The sequence below is a fragment of the Solea solea genome, chromosome 10 (genome assembly GCF_958295425.1).
Source record: "Solea solea chromosome 10, fSolSol10.1, whole genome shotgun sequence".
Lineage (NCBI taxonomy): Eukaryota > Metazoa > Chordata > Actinopteri > Pleuronectiformes > Soleidae > Solea > Solea solea.
In genome coordinates this window covers 7170772-7191437 of record NC_081143.1, presented here as the reverse complement: position 1 = coordinate 7191437, position 20666 = coordinate 7170772, and the positions used below count along the sequence as shown (strand labels likewise).

The 20666-nt window shown below is 40.8% G+C and overlaps 1 protein-coding gene across 2 annotated transcripts; it reads right to left on the bottom strand.

The window, feature by feature from the left end:
- Window positions 1–1397: 1397 nt before the first annotated feature.
- Window positions 1398–19872, bottom strand: stox2a (storkhead box 2a). Of its 2 annotated transcripts, none has more exons than XM_058640089.1 (4): window positions 19245–19872; window positions 8466–8618; window positions 4348–6874; window positions 1398–2266 (listed from the first exon to the last, which is right to left on the bottom strand). In XM_058640089.1, exons 1-4 carry the CDS (start codon window positions 19615–19617, stop codon window positions 2065–2067), a joined length of 3255 nt encoding a protein of 1084 aa, XP_058496072.1. In that variant the 5' UTR covers window positions 19618–19872; the 3' UTR covers window positions 1398–2064. The 2 variants fall into 2 exon arrangements, with proteins under 2 accessions (XP_058496072.1, XP_058496073.1); XM_058640090.1 differs by lacking the exon at window positions 19245–19872 and adding an exon at window positions 10122–11875.
- Between the last annotated feature and the right edge of the window lie 794 nt (window positions 19873–20666).

Here is a 20666-nt window from a genome sequence, read left to right as displayed (position 1 = left end):
AGCTCCAGTCATTCTGATTACATTCTTGGTTTTGACTTGAAAACATCTCATTCTGCCACCATCGACCTAAAAAACTCAGGTCAACTAAATTTTGTTACTGAGGAAAAACAAAAAAGTGAATCTACCAACACTCACTTGTATTTGAAAGTTAATTTCTTGATCAAAATCTTTTAATTCAAACCCTTTGAACCCTGATGTAGAACTACAGATTAGATTTGTTTTTTTCTATTGTTTGTTAATTCTGTCTGATTATGAAAAAACTACTTAAGTACTAACTTACTTAAGTTTTGGAGTGGATCCAGTCAGTAGGGTGGATATTCCCTTTCTATATGATTGCAAGAGAAAGCATTTTTCAACATTGTTAGGGTTAGAAATCCAGCATATGTACAGTGCTAACCTGTCTGAGATCAAATTGCAGATGATAATGATCCAGATTTTAGTGCTGCACTATTGACCTGTCAGTACAACATTCTTATCCCTAAACCGTGAGAAAATAGTGAAAATACTGTTTGAATCATAATATCTCGAGCTAAATTCCAGATTGCTTGTTTAATCTGCCCAAGAGTTCAAAACTCAAAGATAAGCACATAATAAATACTACATAATGTATATATTATACATAATATACACATGGACAAAGAAATGTTCCCGCTCTTTTTGCATGAATGATTTATGTTCTGTAAACTAACTAGCAGGATTTTTTTTTTTTTTGAAGTTGAAGTTGAAATGAGCCATTCAACAGATTTGTCTATTGCTACACGGTTCCCTGTGTACTGTGGCTCCAGCTCACAGCAACGGCAAAATTAGGATAACATTTTCTTCCCTATTTTGCATTAAATAGGCTGATAACATTCACACCTGAGAAGCTGAAAATTTTTTTTTCTTTTTGCTTAAAAATGACTTTTAAAAAAGCATCAAAATACTTTTATCTTTCATTTTAAATGACCTTTCATTTGGATCCATTACATATTGAAAGTAGCAGCAGAAATCTAACAACTGTGGAGTCAGCTGCAGTTGTAGCAGCTGGTTACATAATCTGCTTGTTGTGTCTACATTTCCCATAATTCATCACTGCTTTGAGGTATAGAGTAATGAAGTCAGAGAAGCCAAAATCAGCTCAGAATTACCAACTTAAACCCAAAACAATAATATGTTCAAGTCAATTATTCTTTGGAAACAGCGAATGTGATGATGATGATGATGATGATAAGAGTTTGTTCTTAACCTTCACTGGAAATAGTTTTTTTTATGATTCAAAACAAACAAAATACTCCACGATGACAACCGAGCAAACGTAGGGAGCCCACACGATGTTGATGAGATGTTATTGAACACCTGTGATGTTGTGTGACGTTCATGTGAGAGGTGAAGTGCAGCTCATTTTATCCAAACATCACTTTGGTCACATAGCATCTTTAATACCACCATTATAATAATTAGTATATCAAAAGTATCGAGTATACATACATCATTTGCATTGCGGTACACAAATCTGAGCTGATTTATGTTTTTTATATCTTTCGTTCGTTGTTCTCAAGATCAACTTTTATTGTCTCGACATTGTGCTGATACATTGAATCGTCCTGAAGAACGCTATTTCAGGAAGGAGAACATTTAATCGGACATGTATTGTTAAGTAATATAAAAAGTTTTTTTTTGATATTTCCAAATGTAACTTGAATCCTATAGTCTACTACTTTCCAATACCAATAATCAAGAATCTTGATATAAGCCAAACTAGAGTCCATGTCACCAAAATCCAAGTACTTCCTGTAGGTTTCTTCACCTGGTGTGGTCTTGATATTCTGTAGTTTTTCTTCTCTTTTTTGCAGTAAAGTTTTTGAAGCTGTGGGAACAGTCTCTTGAAGCCATGCCTGTTTTTGTAACAGTCCCAGTAAATGGATTCTCAGGAGTCTGAATAGGTGTGAGTAAGTGTGTGTGTGTTTTCAGGTGTGTGTGTGTGTGTGTGTGTGTAGGCTGAGGAAAGCAAGGGTCAAAAATGGTGAAAACACCTCACTTCCTCTCTCCTCCACCACCTTCATGGTCTCAGTCTGTGCTGCCCTGTCAGACGCTGGTGATGGAGGCCAGGCAGTTCGATGACTTCTGGAGTTTCTCAGGCTGTGTGGTGGGAGGCTCTGGGATGGCACGAAAGCTGAATGGCAGTCCGATACCACTGGTACCAATGTGGCCTGGGCTCAGCGCTGGATTCTGCCGTCTATTGCTTTCCACAATGCTGGATGTGTTGGATGCAAGGCTTTCACGTGTCCTGCACAACAGAGGTGACATCAAGTCAAACGGATGGTTTGTGAAATATAATATCAAGTAAAAAAAACCTATTGAACATTTTCAAATTTTGTGTTTCCCAAACTATTTACATGCACACAATTTGAAAAATGACAACCAATCGCGAGCCAGTTCACAACATAAATCATGAAAACAGCAAATTTGTATTTAATATAACATTTCTGTCTTATTTTATTTTCTTCTTTTTCTGCCATTACTGCCAACATATAATCTTAGTTTGATTAGGCAATATTTAAGAATTAAATGCATGTTATTTGAAACATAAAACAATATAACTTTTGTAAAAAAAAAAACTTTAGTTTAAAAAAATGTATTTGGTGACCCAAAAATTATCTCCTGTGCTCTATTTTAAAGCATATTTTACAATTAGACAATTTTTCAAGGTTATTAACCCTATCAACACAGAACCTTTTGGCTTTTTCCCATTACTATCTTTAAATGTACAGTATATACAGAAGTCATAAGAATATAGTGCAATATAGAGTGTCTCATATCCTTTTTTTCAGCACAACCTAGGCAATCTGATGAAAAAAAAATATTATTTTGACCAACTATACAAACACACCTGAGCAAAAAGTACTCAAAATGCTTAAAATCCAATTGAATTTGTGAAATTTGGAAATATGTCAGTTCAAAGTTCACTTGGCTCATTTTTATGAACAAAAATTAAAGGAAAAAAAAAACGGTCTATTTTGTGACTTCTGCACAATTATTGCTACTTTATATCACTACTAAAAATGTGATACAAAATAACTCAACAACACATAAGAAGACGAAAAACAATTTCTTAAAAGCCCTAATATTTGACCTATAAACACACACCCTAAGAATGTCCATATAAGTAGTTGTGTATTTTTCCCACAGCAACCATGGGTGCACCTGTACTAAGGGTTAAAAAGAGCTATGTAAAAAATACATAAAGAGAATAAGATGATAAATATGTTACATTTTCTGAATATAACCCTTATGGTTGCAATAACAACAATTCTGCCACTTGGTAGCAGCAGAAACAGGTGGTGAACATACTGACTAATTACCACAACCAGCACAATTGAGTAATTACAGCGTGCATACACACACAGACACACACACACACACACACACATATGCATACAGTGCTTAACAAATTTATTAGACCACCACCCAAGCCACAGCTGCCCTCAATTAACAGAATTGGTAATTATCAAAATCAACTTCTATGTCTCCGTAATGATTAATACACCAGTATGTAGAGCGATTTAACCAGAATTATATTTTTAATGCTAAAATATAATTTTTATTGCTATCCATGAATTTTCAAATCTCCTGTTTTACAAAAAAAACAACAGAAAAAATAGCAAAGCACATTATTATTTCTTGATTAAGACACCAAATTATAGTTATTTACTTGCATTCCTGAACAGAAAAATGTTTTAGTGGTTGAATGTTATGCCTAATAATTAATTTCTGACTTCTCAAAGAAAAAGCCCAGTGAGCTGACTCAAATTGGGGTGTAAAAAGGTGAATTCACTTTATTTGCCTAAGCACTGTGTGTGTGTATATATAAATATATATATGTATGTGCCTTGAATTTTTGTTATGAATGTAGAAATCTGTGAAACATATTGTGAGCGCCAACAAACTTTAACTTACACATTTACAGTAAAAGCTGTCAAGTTTACCCGACGTCACAATGTAACCAGTGAATTCGAACGTGAGCTGAAGTACACTTTTTTCTGACATACAGAGTAGAGTTCAGTGTTGAGGTGAATTGTGATGTCAGAACTACCATTTAACTCCTGGTAATAGCATGGCGGATAGGAACCTTGGGAATAATTTAGGGTTTGACAGGGAAAAAAATGGTTTCAACCATGGACATTATAACGGTAGGTTCTCTCCACCAAGCATAACATACTACATTTATACCGTCCTTACCTGTCAGCAATTACTTGGCTTTAGAACCTTCACACCTGGTGTGATAGCAACCCAAACAATAGGGATATTTTTGCACACCATATTTTGCAGTTGAGTGAGATATACTGTACAAGTGCTTTTTGCACATACCTGGGGGAGTTGAATCCACTATCCACTGTGACACTGCTGCTGTCCATGCTGTCCAAACGGGCAGAGTGGGCCGACTTCTGGCTGCTGCTGTTCTCCGTCTCCTTGGGGCTGAGTAAGGTCAGATTGGTCTCCAGTTTTCGCTGCAGATCATGGTCCTTCTCCCGCTCCAGGAGCCATTGCATGGTTCCCTCTCCACCACCACCACTACCTCCACCATTACCACCCCCTTCCCCGTGGTCCTTGTTGTCCCCTGTTGATGCCAACTCTTTGTGCGAGTTCTCCTCTGCCTCTTCCTCTTCCTCATCGTCTGATACATTATAATAGTCAAATGAGGCAGAGGGGACTGTTGGCTCTAAACAGCCCTGTAAAACTGCAGGTGATGCTGAGGAAGTGGCTGAATTGGAAGGCTGCTGGGGCTCAGGATTGTCTAGGGCCTCTGTTGATTTGGCATGTGAGGCTTTCCGCAATGTGCCGGACTTGGTGTAGCTGCTGTCCACGTAGCCTGTGGACAAGGCATTGAGTGGAGGTTTGAACAAAGTGTCCTTGCTGAAGATCTCTTTCCTCTTGATTACCATACTGCCTCCACCCCCTCCAGGATCTACATTGTGTTGGTGTGGCGTCAAACGGGCATTTTGTACGGGCTCTGGTGTCTGGCTTGGTGTCATTCGCACCGAGCCATTCTGTCCCTTTGCTGCCGACAAGTCCTCTTTGTACTCCATCGTATGAGGAGACGTGAGGTGAGGCGTTTGGCGGTCAGCCGGAGAGCCCTTTTGGAGTCCCCCTGATGAGGTTAATGTGTCATATTCTGATTTTGCCTGAGGCGAAGGGGCAGTTAGGATTGTTTCATTTGACGTATTGCACTGGAAATACTCATCTGTTGAGGGCTTAGGAGAAAGTCCCATTAGCTCATTGTACGTTGGCAAGCTGTCTCTGCTTTTGTTCCTCTCTATTGTACTCCGAATCCTCGACTCATCCAAACTCCCCTTCCCCATATCAGGCACATTAAAATCAGAGTGGAACTTAGCAGCAGAGAACATGATCCTTGAGTAGTGGGAGGACTTCTGTGTGGCTCGCAGGGTGCCGTCATCAGTGTAGTAATGACTACGCTCCTCCAAAGTGGGATCAAAGTCTTCTGGAGCACCCAGTGACAGGCCCTTAAGGGAGTTGTCCATGGACCGAGATCGTTCTTTAGCTTGATCGGACCTCTCATGACGCGACTTCCTATCCTGATTGTGACTGTGACTTCTTTGCACTCTGGACTGGCATGTTCCACGTGACGGTTCGGGAAAGGGCATCTCTGTCCGCCTCTTGGCTAGCTCCCCAGACACGTCCCACTCAGGGGTAACAGGGCAGTTCGATTCAGTAATATTGGGGTTGCTGTGGACCAGGTACGTTGCACCTCCACTCCGCCTACGCTCTAAAGTGTACATGGCCTCTCGAGGTGAGCGAACTAACGAGTGGCTAAAGAAACGGTAATCCCTTTCCATGAACACAAGGTCCCAGTTTGAACCCTCTGATGGGTCCCCTCTAGAGGTGCGGGGTTTGCTATGAGAGCGAGACTTACCATGTGGAGCCCTCCGATGTCCCCTACCCCTCCTGCTGCGAGCACTGTGTTGGGCCGATCCCACCTTGTTCTTCTGCGTGCGCTCTTCCTCTAGCCTCTTCATCACAGCTGTGTGCCTTGCCACATTCTCCACTGTTAGGTCAGGGTTGATTCGGCGGATAATCTCCATCTCCACCTCACGGGGAATAGGCGTGGTGGGCACTTCCTCGTCATGAAGAGGCCACTCCTCTGGGGGGAATTGGGCTGAGAAGGTGGCCAACTGCCTCATTTTATCCTTCTTGAAACTCAGTCTGAACAGCCTGAGTCCAAACCTCTTGGATTGCTTCTCACTAGTACCACCACCACTTCCTTCTTTCTTTTTGGTCAGAGTGTCAGTTTTATAAGGGAAAGAACTAATGCTCTTGCTCTTATCAGCTGGATCTTGAGGTGACGTTTGCTGCTGGACAGGAGGGGAGGTGGCAAGTGGGGGATAAGGGTACGAAGGCGGTTCTCCTCTGTGCTCCTTGGCTGCCGTGCTCGGTGGAGGTTCCCCACCAGTGTGGTCCTTGGGTGGCTTACTTTGATACGAATCTCCTCTGTGCTCCTTTGGTGACTTACTTTGGAGCGCAGAGGAGTGATGTCTGGGGGGGTCTTCACGATAGGAATTGTATGAGTCATTGTGATTCTTGCGAGGAGGCCTCTCTCTCAGGCAGCCAGGTGTCGACGGTGTTGCATTGCCAGATGGAGGCGAAGTGCACTGTTGAGGTTGCTGCTGCTGCTGCTGCTGCTGCTGTTGCGGTTGCCGTTCTTGCAACCGATCATCCAGGTGATACCACTTGTTGTTAGTTCTGATGAGGGAGGGAGTGATAAAGTAGGTCTGGGGTGTGACAATGAAGTAGCCCTCTGGAGTTGGGTAGATCTTCCTCTCTCGCACCAGCATGTTCAGGGTATGTCGCAGAACCTCAGAGCTGGGTGTAGGCACGCCTGAAGGAAACAAGAAATGTTAATGCAAAGGGTTATATAACAATTTTAGTTAATCTTAAATAAAGGCAATTGTGAATTTCTTTTTGCAATTTCTTACGGTAACAACGGTAACAACAATGTAATGTGGAGGTTATGGTCATAACATCTTATTTCAAACTAATTTTCACCTTAGTAATAACAATGTAATAGTAACATTGAGGTAGGAGCTTCGTTATGATAATCAGTGCAGGATGCCACCAGTGTCACACCTACCTATGAAAATGTTAGTAAATCAGAACCGATATTTACCATATTATAAAGTTGGAATTCATCCCCCCTTATGTTCCACACATTATACACCAACATATCTACTGCTTGGTTATTACTATAGAAATAAGATGCTATTACATAATGCATAATATTAGTACCATTGGAAAATTACAGTAATATCACCATACTTGGTGTAATACTAAAATATTACCCTATTCATATTTAAATTACCTTGCTTATTATTGTATTATTGTTGTTGTTTATCTAAACTGTCCCGCCAAAATAAATCTCCATCTTGCATGACAGTATAACACATTATTATATACATCCAAATTCTATTCCAACATATTGAGTGTGAGTGGTTGTTTGTCTCCATATGTTGGTCTTGTGACAGACAGGGGACATGTCCAGAGTCTAACCTTCCTCTCAACCACAGTCAGCTCGTGGTGGCTACAGCCTTTCTGCATGGAGTTTGCATGTTCTCATGTGTGTGCATGGGTTTTCTCCGGCTTCCTCCCACGGTCCAAAAACATGCATTATATACTGTAAGCATTCTTGTAAAACTATGTATGTGTTGCCTGACATTACATCACCCCTGTGTACATTTGTTACACTGAAATGATGCAACCTTTTAAGTTCACACTGCAAAGATGTTTGTAATATAGGGACAATTGGGTGATGCTAAAAAAAGATCATCAAAGCAGAACAGGAAAAACTAAAATCTTTGTTTCATGTTTGATGAGATCTTCAAATAGATCATTTAATAAAACCCGGGGAGATGTGACAATATAGATTAATGTCACATAAATCAGTGAGTGTATATTTCACTTACAGAGAAAACATTTTTTTTTAATAGAAACAGGAGAGTAGGACTGGAGAGGGAGCCGACCATGTTTACTATGTTTTACTACATTTATTTCACAAGCATTGGTTGTGGATTTAATGTCCTTGTTTGGGGCTTCAATCAATTTACCATTTCAAAATGTCAGGAAATAGCAAATGTGGCATCTTTAAATCACAAGTTACAAAGATATTTATACATGACAAAGAAAACCGCCATATTTGACAAGCAGGAGCTAGTAGCTATCGATTATCGATTAACCACTTGCTCGACTAATCCTTTCAGCTATATATCTCAACTATTATTAAATTAAGAGATGTTAAAAGTAAAACTTAATATGTTATACTTTCTTTAAATGGCCACAGCAGTAGTAAATCATTGAATGAGGAAATGACTAACAGACAACGAATTACAAAAACAACAAACTCAGTTGCTATTTTTCCACAGTTTTTACTGAAGCTATTTTTTACACACTTCAGGAACACAGTGAGAGGATTGTACCTGGGAAGCTGGCAGTGAGGTGCTCCACCAGAGCCTCCTGGTTGACAGGCTTGTGGGCAGAGTTCATAGCAGAGATGGCCAGGCACAAGATCTCCCCCAGTGGGATGAACTGTGACTGGCTGATGGGCGACATGCTGATCGGAGACACGTCACCTGCAGGAGGAGAAGGGGGAGGAGTGGGAGGAGGAGGCACAAGGACAACTGTTAGATCATGAATGAACAGCATGCGCAGCGTGTGAAGCTATGATGTAATGGTCAAACAGCAGCATTGTGCACGCTGCCTGGCACGGCTCCTCCCCTCCTCCCTGGGCTTCCTTAGCGTCTCGTTCCTCCTGTTTCTCGTAGGTTAGCAAAATAAAGCAGCTGCTGCAGCAACCGCAGCTGTGGTGTGAGATCACCTGAATCTACGTCTGATTCACATGATCTGACAAATGAAAAATGAAGCTAGAACGAGTGCAGTTCAAACTCATTTGTCATTTAACAGAACATTACTGCACTTAGCATCACATCATTCACAGTGTACATGCAGAAAATACTCAGACTTTATTATTATTATTATTTTTTTTTAAGTTAAGCTGGCTTTGCTGTCAGCAGTAGTGAGCACTGAGATCATCCTACAATCAGCCTGCCCTGCTTCAAGCCCTGGCTCTGACAGAAAACATCTGCCCTGCTGAAAGATTGTAATGCAACGCACTGAATCCACTGCTGCAGCATCTGTGCTGTAGTGATTCTCTACTCTGACCTAAATCTGGTGATCGACAGAGAATCTCACTATGTGAAGAAGAAACTGTAACATACAATCTTCCAATTTTCATTTGTCATCTGTTCACAATTATAGTAATCCAGTGACCTCTCATATTCTCAGGGAGCTGACAGGATACATTTTCCCTGATAGAAGACTGCTTTGAAGTTGTTGTCTACTGATGCTCACAGCTCTGATACCTGTGCTGTCTTGTGCAGGGCCCTGCCTCCTCCTCCTCCTCCTCCTCCTCACCACACTCAGCTGAATGGTCAGTTAAGCAACACGATGACGTTATCTCTGCTTAGTATCACAGACATTAAAGCGTTCTGTGGCTTAATGAGGCTTTACCTGGTTCCTAGTAAACAAGAGAAAAACGCAATCTGGCCGCAAGAAAATCACCCCGTCTGTTGCTTTAAGGCTATATTTTCTTTCATGTGTGCAAATCTCCAAAGAGTGGGATTGTAGTGCTTCTGTTTTCACAGCTTACAATGAAGCAGGAAAGACAAATAATAAAATATTTAAGAACTGATATCAGATCAGATTTACTGTCCCTGTCCCAAATATGAATCTGTGACATAATGTGGAGCAAAGGCACAATCCTACTATTGAACTTTTGGGAATCCAGTAAATTATTTCCTCATCATTATTAGGATTTACATTTTACAAAACTGACAATTACAATGGTTCATTGTTTTCCCATAGTTTTTTCTTAAAATATGGGTCAGTAAATATGAAAAAGATGGCACAATGTGTCCCGAGGAAAGAAACGTTTCTGACTTGAAAACTTGAAACACAAAATATTGTCCACTTTCATGTCTGCCCTTTGTCCACCAAATTAAAGTGTGTCTTTCTAAACTCTGAAGAGCTCAGTGTAGAGAGGGTGGAGCTTGTTCTGGTGGGAGTGTCTGACTCACCTGGCGCACGATACCTTGGCGGGGATGGAGAGAAATGAGGTGGAGGAGGGGGAGGAAGATGCTGTTTCTGCACACGGATGTCTTTCTCACTACGGGGGAGACTGTGCTCCAGCGGGCGTTCACTAAGCTCCGAGCTGGGCCAGGCCCGCCGCGGATTGCTGCTACGGTTCTTCTTCATCGTGACCCCTTTACCAGGTGGCCTTCACCCCCTGGGGGCTTCTGGAATAAGGTGGTGTGGTGGAATGGGGAGGAGGGGGAAGGAAGGAGGGAGGTGGGGACAAGAGGGGGTGTGCAGGGGGAGGTCGACCAACCTCAGGCTCAGTGCCTCCCCCGCATCAGTAAGAACGTCCCGCTAGAGCGATCACACACCAGACATGGCAGGAACCAGTGTGCACCTTCACACACATACACACGTCTCATTTACATCCACAAGCAAGCTACAAATGACTGTGTTCACACTGTGGGTGGTTGTCATCGGCTGCTGGGCTCTCCCAGGCTGATCTGGAGCAGTGGCAGCAGTGCAGGTGACTGCGCGAGGCATCACCCTTTCATCGGCATCAGTCCCAGCCACCATTTGTAGCATCCCCATTTGCATGCGTAGGGAGGCACATTACGTAGCCACTCTGATGTGGGAGGAGGGAGCAGGAGAGAGGTGGGGGGGGCAGGGGTAGAGATGAGGGAAATGGGGCATTGGAAGTAAGGAGGACGGTGAGGAGAGGTTTCAGTGGAGGTTTTGGGATCCACTTGTTCCTTTTTGAGTTGAAGGTAACAGGGGAAGGAAGGGAGGGGATGGATGGATAGTCAAAGATTTAAAGCTTGAGAGGCCCAGTCTTCGACAATAGCTCAATTCACCACAGGAGTGCTCGGCCAATCCCCGGAAAACAAAAGAGCCCACTTAAAAAAAAAAAGAAAAATAAAAGCTCCATTCACCCTAGCGGGCAGTGAAACCTCAGTAGTATGCCATGCACCAGAGACGACACGTTCACCTCCATCTTTATCCGATCAAGCACAAGACCCCATCGTCCTTTCGACAACAGCACACCAGGAGAGGGTGGGGAGAAAAAAATGGAGAGCATAGAAATAAATAAATAAATTCAAGAATAGATATCCACCATTTCCCGCAATCCAATGGTAGAAGCTCCTGAGCTGATCGCCGTAGCATCCATTCATTAACGGGGGGGGGATGCAAACTCCAGTGAACGGCAAATCTCTTTCAACGCTAATGCTGCAGCTGCTCCCAGCACCTCCAGGAAGGGTGTGTGAGTATGTGTGTGTGTATGTGTCTATGTGTGTGTATGTGTGTGTGTATGCGTGTGTGTGTGTGTGTGTGTGTGTGTGTGTAAGAGAGAGAGTGAGGGAGAGAGGGAGAGTGTGTATGCGCGCATCCGCCTGCTGCGCGCGCTTCTGCGTGAGCATGCATGCGTCTGTGTCTGGGTGATTGAGGCTGGGAGGGGGGTGTGAGAGTGAGAGAGATCGAGGACATACATAAGGCAGAGAGCAGAGCAAATATCAGCTCAAAACACACACAAAGACACATATACATAAATATATATACACACACATATTGATGTGTAGTCCTCAATTGATGGAATCAGAAGAGTTTTAAATTTGGCAAAATTCCCATCCTCTCCCTCTATCCCACTTCCTGTTCCCTCACCCTCTCTGTGTCACTAGAATGAAGAAGGGGGCCCCTTAAACCACCACAGTCCTTCCTCTTGTGTGTCTCACCTGAGTGTAAGACCCAATCTGAAGACCTGACAGAGCCACAACCCAAGGGAACCCTCTTTAAAAAAAAAACAACTAAAAACGTGCTGAATCGTGCTTTTCTCATTATTGCTTCCCACCAGTTGATCCAGTAACTTAACTGTGTGGACAACAGCTGAACTCCCAGTAGGAACACACACCCCTTCAAAAGCATCACCTTAATCATGTTCAGAATGGCAGTCGCTGCAGACTCCTGCTGACTCACATGTGTGGAGTGTGAATGGACGGTTGGAGGGACAGAATAAGGAGCAAAGTGAGGGGGCAGGAAGGGGCAAGAGTGGGGGGGCGGGGGCAGTGTCACAACCAATCTGCTCCAGTTCACTGATACCAAACTGAAAGAGGAGAGGAAGGGAAGGAGGAGGCAGGGGAGGAGAAGGAGAAGGAGGAGGAGGAGGAGGGAGAGCGACAGCACGCCAGCCATTTTATTTCTCAGTAGTGCTGCAACAGCCTTTGTTGCCATGACGACGCAAGCCGATGATCTCATAGCTGTTACCTTTGAGTGCTGTTCCCTTAAAGAGCCAGTTACTCAAGATAGAAAGCAGACAGACGGCACATTGACGAGGACTGACTGGCTGTTACATGGACAGAGAATGCTCCTGCACTGCTGCTGAAATTTGTACATCACTCATCAGCACGCTCTGAAAATGCAACTATTGTGAAACTATAACTTCCAGAGAATGGAAAAGATTATATATACATATATACAGTATAAATATATATAGAAACATGCTTGTATCTATATTGACTATCGTGTATTGAATTAGTTGCCAGAAATAGTGGTTAGATTTGGAACAATTAGTGGATTAGAAAATTTAATGAATAAGGGAATATTTAAATCAGCCAGTCTTTTGGTAATTATTTGTTCACTGATTTCACAATCTCATTACATCTTCATTTTATCCCCCCCCAAACACCCCCCCCCCCCCCCCCCCCCCCCCCAATATATGGCAGTCAATGTCTTTTTGGTTTTGGACTGAATGACTTTGAGCTTAAAAACATTAACTATTTCACTATTTACATTATATTGATGTTAAGTGATCATCTGAGGAAAATATTGTGCACTTTAGTGGACGGTTACAATCATTTTCTTCACTGCAGCCAGGAGTCACTGCAGCCAAGAGTCCATGACCTAGTTAAAATGAGACTAGCAGCTCTGTACTAAGCCACAGCTGTGACTTGTTAGCCATGTTGACCATATACTACCTTAGTTTAGTGTGTTGTGATGCTAACATGTGCTAACTGGCAGCTGAGCCTGATGAAAAATATCTTTACCTTTAGGTTATACTAACTTTATTGTTAGCTTTAAAGTTGTAGGGCATCATTTTAAAATATTAACAAATGTACACTGTATGGGGCCACATCAGAGGTTTGACTGCTCTGAGTTTGTGAGGTTAATATAATTATTAGGGCTGAACAATTCGTCAAAACCTTTATTAAAATGGCAATACGGCCTACTGCAACTTTCAAATAGCAAGAGGCGCAACATTAGTCAAATGAAAATGAGAATAATTATTTAGAAATGACCATTCCCTCTGATATTTCTATATTACAAATGTGTCTTTTGGCACCAAAACAGCAGTAGGCCATAATGTATATATCTGTCAGAACAGGAATTTATTATGACCACATACACTTATGTCAATAAATAAAGTCTTTTTCAAAGATTCAGATTTTCTAAAATGTTTAGATTAACACTGAATCAAATCAGGATGAAACACTGAACTGTCCAACACTAGAGCAGACTTTGTGACCTGTAACAACCTCAGCTAAAGTCCACTTTTCTGCTGGTGGTCTGCCCTCCAGTGGAACACTTAGGAAAACACATGTCTTGGTTGTTTTTTTTTTTTTTTTAAAAAGGACCACTCTTCAGATCAGGGGATAAACAGAAAGACAAAAGCATTCTTTTTTTTTTAACATAACACATCCTGACCTGACATTAACATAAACTGCAACAAATGCCACGTTGAACACTTCCCTCAATTCTCTGCGGGGACCCTCCCTTTCCTTCCAATGGAGGAGTCAGCTGTAGTGGGGAACACAGTTGCACAAGTGTTTCCTGAACAAATGTTCCAGTTTTCCTTCCTCACACTCCTCACAGGCCATTGTTTAGTCGGCTAACGGATACAACGTCTCTCTGTTAATCAGACTGACTGGTCAGTATGTTAAAAAATACCAACTCCACACAGTTGAAACTCCTCATCTTGTGTATCAATGTATTAATCAAGCTACTTGCTGGATGTCAGCCCTGATCAAACTTTCCCAAGCAGTTTGGTGGATAATCTGGTTTAGGTTTGTATACTACAGCTGTAGGACATTTATGACAAGCATAAAAACAAGAGGTGATCAGATTAAAAATAATAATAATAATAATAATAATAATAATAATAATAATAATAATAATTATAACATTTTTGCAAAGGGGAACTGTTTTAGGTGATGTCAAAGAGGTTAAAAATTAACTTCCACTGAATTCTCGTTTACTAGTAAACTAAAGGTTGATTTTTCTGCCCAATAATGTGGCCACTAACTGTTACATATTATCACAACACAACACAATTACTCCTGAGATTTCTGAGGTAATATCAATCCCAGATTGTGAGTCTAGTCTACAAAACATCACTTCTGACAGCAGCACATAAACTCTGTTGGTTTAGGCATTATAGAGTCCGGTGAGTTATTAGCTATAAGACAAACATTCCAGAGCTTATCAGTGTTTGCTTCACAGGTGTCTGTGTGTGAAGCTACATCACCTTCTCCGATGCAGCTTCGCACAATCAGAACATATTTGAACATTTCTGGACTAGAACAAACCTTGCACTATTTTTCAAAAAATAATGAAAATCAGCATCTAGCAGCTCAGGTTTAGTCTTAAACAGAAGAGTCTGAACATGCACTACAATGTACAATGTTGTCAAAACACTGAAAAGTCTTGTTTTGTTTTGTCAGTTTCTGAAAGCTGAGAAGTTGCACGTCAAAGCCATGTGGTTATTTACGGTAATTTTACTCGCGCTGTTTGCAGGAAGCCGGAGAATCAGCGTCTTTGTCACCAGAGAAGAGAGAGTTGGAAAAACGCCTGAACATAGTTTCCATGGACATGAAGACTCAAATTTTAAATGTTTTACACTGTTCAAATTTCAAATTTGGCACACAAATTCCGGTTTTCATCTTCAACTTCAATGTAAGTATTTTCTTCTAAATAAAAACGTTTTTCTTTATTTTTAAATTGTTTATACACTCTTGTAACATGGCAGTAAATTGTAAATAACTGCCAGATGTTGAAAGTTATTCTGGAAAAATTATCAAAAGCACTTACTCACGGGACATTTTCTGGCCCTTATGGTTAAAGTAAGTCTAAAAAAAAAGGCTTAGCTGTTAAAGGGTTGACTAATCCTAATTTCAAATTGGGAATAATGTTAAAATGACTTGCAGCTAGGTTCATAATCAGTTTACTGAATAAACGATGTCCTGAACGACGGCCATACGAGTTACTTTTTTGCTGTTCAGTGTTCTCTAATACAACAGTGACCTAAAGCCTCATATTTAAAGTTGTTGTGCATCGGTTTGGCACATGGCAAGTCCACTTTTGCTCCTTCATTTTTTAGCTTTGTTTTGGTCCGCACCAGCTCCTGAAGGTAAGTTTAAATCTTCTTACATTCATATTTAGCAGCCATTAAAGAAACAGTGAAAATAAATTAAACAAATAGCTGACAGATGCCACAACTCTCTGTAGAGAGGATCCGTGGAGTCAGGTGATAATTCTGTGTGCTGTTGTCATAGCAACACCTATCACATTATGCAAACTATTTGTTAGTATGAAAAAAAAGTGTGCAATTTGTGTGTGTTTTCAAATATACTGCATTTGCTGAATGAAACCGCATCACTGCACTTATCTTCAGCGATACACGATATTATCGGCATGATATCGGTATCAGCAAACATACCAATATCTGCCGATATGACTAATGACTAGAACATTAGGCTAAGACTGCTACCTCCTTGACTTCTACGCTCTACCCTCTACAACTATCATTTTTTAACGTTGATTTATTTTGCTCAATGGAGACAATTTGTATCTACATGTGCTGTGACATCCATCCATTTTCTACCGCTTTATCCTACACAGGAGGGTCGGGGGGCATGGAGCTTTTCATACAACTTTCTTCTCCAATAAAACACAACTGCAAACTTCCCATCAGTTTGCTGAACAAACGTCAGGGATGCTGGTGATGGTCAGATTTATACAATGACCGGTGAACTAAAGAAATGAGTGTCGTAATTGGAAGCTCTTGTAGGAACTTGTTTTCCGTTGAAACGGTACCTATTTTCATCTATAACATCGAAAAACCTTTCATTTGTACAAAGAGGCACACACACACATAAACACACACAAAGGGAAAATTGGGAAGGCAGCGTGATGCGATGGTGCAACAGTTAGATGTGCTAACAACCTCCAGTCATCAAAACCTGTGCGAGCACATGAAGTGAATTATGGCCTTGTCAGAGGTAGAGGAGTAGGAGTGTGGGAATGTTGAAGTGCAGCAGGTCTTTGATTCAGTCTGAAGCCAACGTGACATGAAGTTATGGGGGGTGGGGGTGGGGTGGGGATGCTGCTGAAACTCCTATCATCACAAAAACTCCGGCCCGTGTTATTGTTATTATATGAAAACCTCAGGCAAAATATTTTAACACCCAGTTACAAAGAATCCGTGTTATTATGATTTGAGGTTCACTGCCAATAACTGTAAATTGCCAGCAATTAAAGAGGTGTGGGAGCATGACACAACCAGTATAACTCGCCAGAGCCACTGGATGCTGACAATACTACAGCATTTGTTAAGAAAGGGCCAAAGTTTGATAAAGTATCGTAACTTTTAGGTTAGCATGGATTGGAACAAACCAATCGATCACCCTGCTGATCAAGACGGCATTATGTGGTAGAGAAACAATCAAGGAAGTGGACCCTGTGCTGAGATTGCTTTAGGAAAACACTGAGAAGTTGCAGGAACAAACCGGGGTCATGCGTTTAAAAATAACAAAGGCCGGTCTGAAAGGTCAAGAGACCAGGTCTGTGCCTATTTCAGTGCCACTATCAATGACATTAGTTTCTTCTTAACAGATCGTCTGTTACATTTTACATTTGAGAAAAGAGAGCACACGTCAATATTTGTACTGTATAAACAATTTGATACAGTTTTACTTATATTTGAGTTGAGCAAAATATTGAATGTGTAAATCACTCAACAATAAATCGAATCAAACAATGTCGACATCAGTCTGACACAGTTGTTTTAACATCCTTTAAACGACTCAGTCGTTAACAACAACATGAATTAAAAGGCTTTCTTTTTCCAGTGTCTGGGTCCAGTGATTTTCACCAGTATTGGACCGATATTCAATATTCTACATTCCATTACTCCATCCCTACTTAGCAACAGTGCTGGGTATCAACTCCAATACTTTTGTGGTATCAAACGATTTAGGAGTTAATCTGGGCAGCATCAGTGAGCCAATAAGCATGCAGTATTCTGTTTGACCAAGATCCAACAGTGCTTATGACTGGCAATCTCAAGGTAGGCAGGAAGTCACAACCACAGATGGAGCTTGTTCGTCAAAGAGGAAGAGGAAGACAGGGGTTAACATGGGTGTGTGAGAGTGTCTGTGTTGTGTTTTGAGAGGCTGGTAATTGAAGAATGAGATTTAATGTAACAGGACAAATTCAACAAGACACTTGATAGTGAAAACAGGGTCTTTTCCCAATTAAATATTCCAGACTTTTTCAAAACAAAAAATCAAGCTCTTGACTTTATATAGTTTTATACTTGCGTGCCTATTGTACCTGTCATGTTGAGTAGAAAAGTTCATTTTAGTAAATGCATGAATGAATGCAGAATACATTAAGTAAATTGTGTTTTACTGACAAAAACCTTTTTAAAACCACTCTAACCCAAGCTATAAAAGCACAAATGAATGAATAAATGAATGGATGGATGAGTGTCGATAGACTTCATAATCTTTCCTCCCATCCTGAACATAACTTATCTTATCATTTAAACTCACAAAAACTTTCTTAACAACCTCCCCAAAGTTGAACACGTAACATGAGCTTTGATTAGATATCACTCCAACATCCAGCTAGCTAAATCATATCATGTTTTTATTTGCTTTTCTTCATATATCATGTATTTTTAAAATTCTACTATGATTCTACTATTTTTCAAGACTTGCACACAAAATTCCAGACTTTTCAAGGTCTTGCTCCATGTTCGACTGCAAGAAGATGATTGTGCCAGCTAAGACTTATGATGCTACTGTAATGTATAATGTAATTTCTTTTAAGATGGATTCACAAAATTGGCATAGAAAAAAGTATAATTCAGGAAGGTCCACATAAGCAAAATCTGCCAAAAAGATAAGGGTGCATGATTTCAGAGTAGTGAATCCTGTCCATTACAATATCACAACATTTTAAATCTTTTTTTTTCTTTTCAACATGGAGAAAGTCCAATACACAGATCGACAGCAATGTAAGGCCTGTTCTTTCATTGGACTTCACAGGGTCTGAAGTACAAGTCTCATATATGTGTAAAGACTACAGCTTGAGATCCCATGCAAATATCATGGCCTGATAATGTAATGAAATACTGTGTGAGGTCAAGATTTGCCAGTTGTGTTTTTGATTTGATTCCCTTTTTAGTAATCATCCTTCTTCTAGCTGTGCTGTGCCAATGTCAGCTGACAGGGCGATAGGAGGGGTACACCCTCGACAGGTCACCAGTCCATCACAGGGTCACATAGAGACAAACAACCATTCACTCTCACACTCACACCTACAGTCAAGAGTGTCTAATTTACCTAATCCCTGTTTTTGGACTGTGGGAGGAAACTGGAGAACCCAGAGAAAACATGCAAAGTTCATGCAGAAAGGCCCTTGTTCCGACTGAGTGCTAACCCATTCCCCTTATGTGTGGCCCTTTATTAATAATCATGTAAAACTACAATTACAAACTAAACAAAAGAGATAAAACTGTACATGACAATATGAACAACTAAAACGTGTTAATTTCTCTGTATTTCGTCTCCATTAGAGGTCATCTTTCTTTGTGTCCAGTACAGATATCACAGTCTTGAGGCTCTACTGAAAGTACCAAATGACACTTGTCTGATTTGCTTTTTGTTTCTTGTTTATCTTAAAATAACTAACATGAGCACTGCATCTCCTATACTCACATTATGGTCAGAGTCTATGCTTAGTGATTTTGATCAGTATCGGACCTATATAAGACCTTTCTCTGTGATCTCAAAACACATCCACGTGGAATGAAGATCAAGTGGAATCACCCAAGCACACATGATACCCACCTATGCACTTGATGTTGAAGCCCTGCGGCGGCTTCAGTGTGCGCCTGGTCCATCCGTTCCTCAGGACTTGGAGGTGAACTTCTTTACCTTGGATCAGCAGCACATGTTCATCGATCCAGCCCAGGAAGAAGATCTCATTGAGCGCGTGCGTCAGGGGCATGTTCCAGAAATGCTGCATGTTGACGGCTTTGAAATTAGCGAAGACTTCGTAGCCGGTGGTGTAACTATGATACTGCTGCAGGTTTACAGAGAGTACGGCTTTCGGTGACGATGATGAGGATGATGAGGATGATGACTCCTGTTCATAATCCCTGGATACCCGCGACAGCACCAGAGCCAGAGAGTGCGGGGATATCTGGAGGAACTTCTCCATGCCAGCCTCGGTCAAAGTTTACGCACATGGAAATCCAAGAAGTTTCCTGCAGTTTAGATGTGCGACATTGTTTAAACAGCCCGCCGCACACACAGACAGACACACACGGTTCTGGTCAAGTCTGTTTTAACACAATAACGAAAAACATTACAGGGTTAAAACAAACATTGCGCCGATACAAAGTCTGCAGCACGACGTTACAAGTGTCAGGTGCGACGCGTAAAATCAGGGAAACGGGCAACATGACGCTCCGACCACTCCACTGAGCCATAAAACCCAACGACATCCAGCTACAAAGAGGCGAGGACTTGTGCTGCGTTCAGGTGTACTCGTAAACTCCTACATTATTTTGATTTAATCCGTTTTAAAAGACCAAAATAAGTTTAGCAAAGGATTCCAACAATTGTAATATGTGTATTAATTCATCTGTGTGTCATAATGGCACTCGTTTGTGTGTCTCTTGTACACATTTTGACTTACTTTTTAAACGTTTATTTGCAAAGTTTACGTTTATTTTCATGATGAAAACGAGTCACTTCTATATTTGTTTTTATTTATAAATGCACAATATGGTTTTATATGTTATATATTATATTTATTGACATTGATCTAATACCTGTTAACGTGTGGGCTCAGTTTGCCTTTCAGGTGGATGGTGGCATGCCCTTTTGATGTCTTTTTTCACTTTATTATTTCCTTGGTGACACCCCTTATAAACCTGGAAAGCCCTTAGTACTTAAGCTTGAAAGTGCTATATAAGTCAAATTGTTGTTGTTATTGGTAGTAGTAGTAGTAGTAGTAGTAATGGTAGGTAATACACAGGTAGTACATAAAATAACAAACATTAAGAAAAATATAAATCAATAAGAGTGCAACAAATACAACAGTGGAAAAGAATATAAAACATGAAGAATGCAATGAACATCGATGATGATGTACATGTACAGCCACCATCATCCCACATTATCACCAAAGGTTTTTGACAAGGACAGGTTATTTATGTGTAATGTATTTATTCATAAAGCATTTTTTAGGATGTGGCTCTTCAA

Coding starts and splice junctions, on each gene's coding strand:
- stox2a (XM_058640089.1), bottom strand. CDS start 19,617: ATGGAGAAGTTCCTCCAGATATCCCCGCACTCTCTGGCTCTGGTGCTG. Junction 6,875..8,465: donor CCTCACTGCCAGCTTCCCAG/GTACAATCCTCT, acceptor TGTTTCCTTCAG/GCGTGCCTACACCCAGCTCT. Junction 2,267..4,347: donor AGTGGATTCAACTCCCCCAG/GTATGTGCAAAA, acceptor TCTGTTGTGCAG/GACACGTGAAAGCCTTGCAT.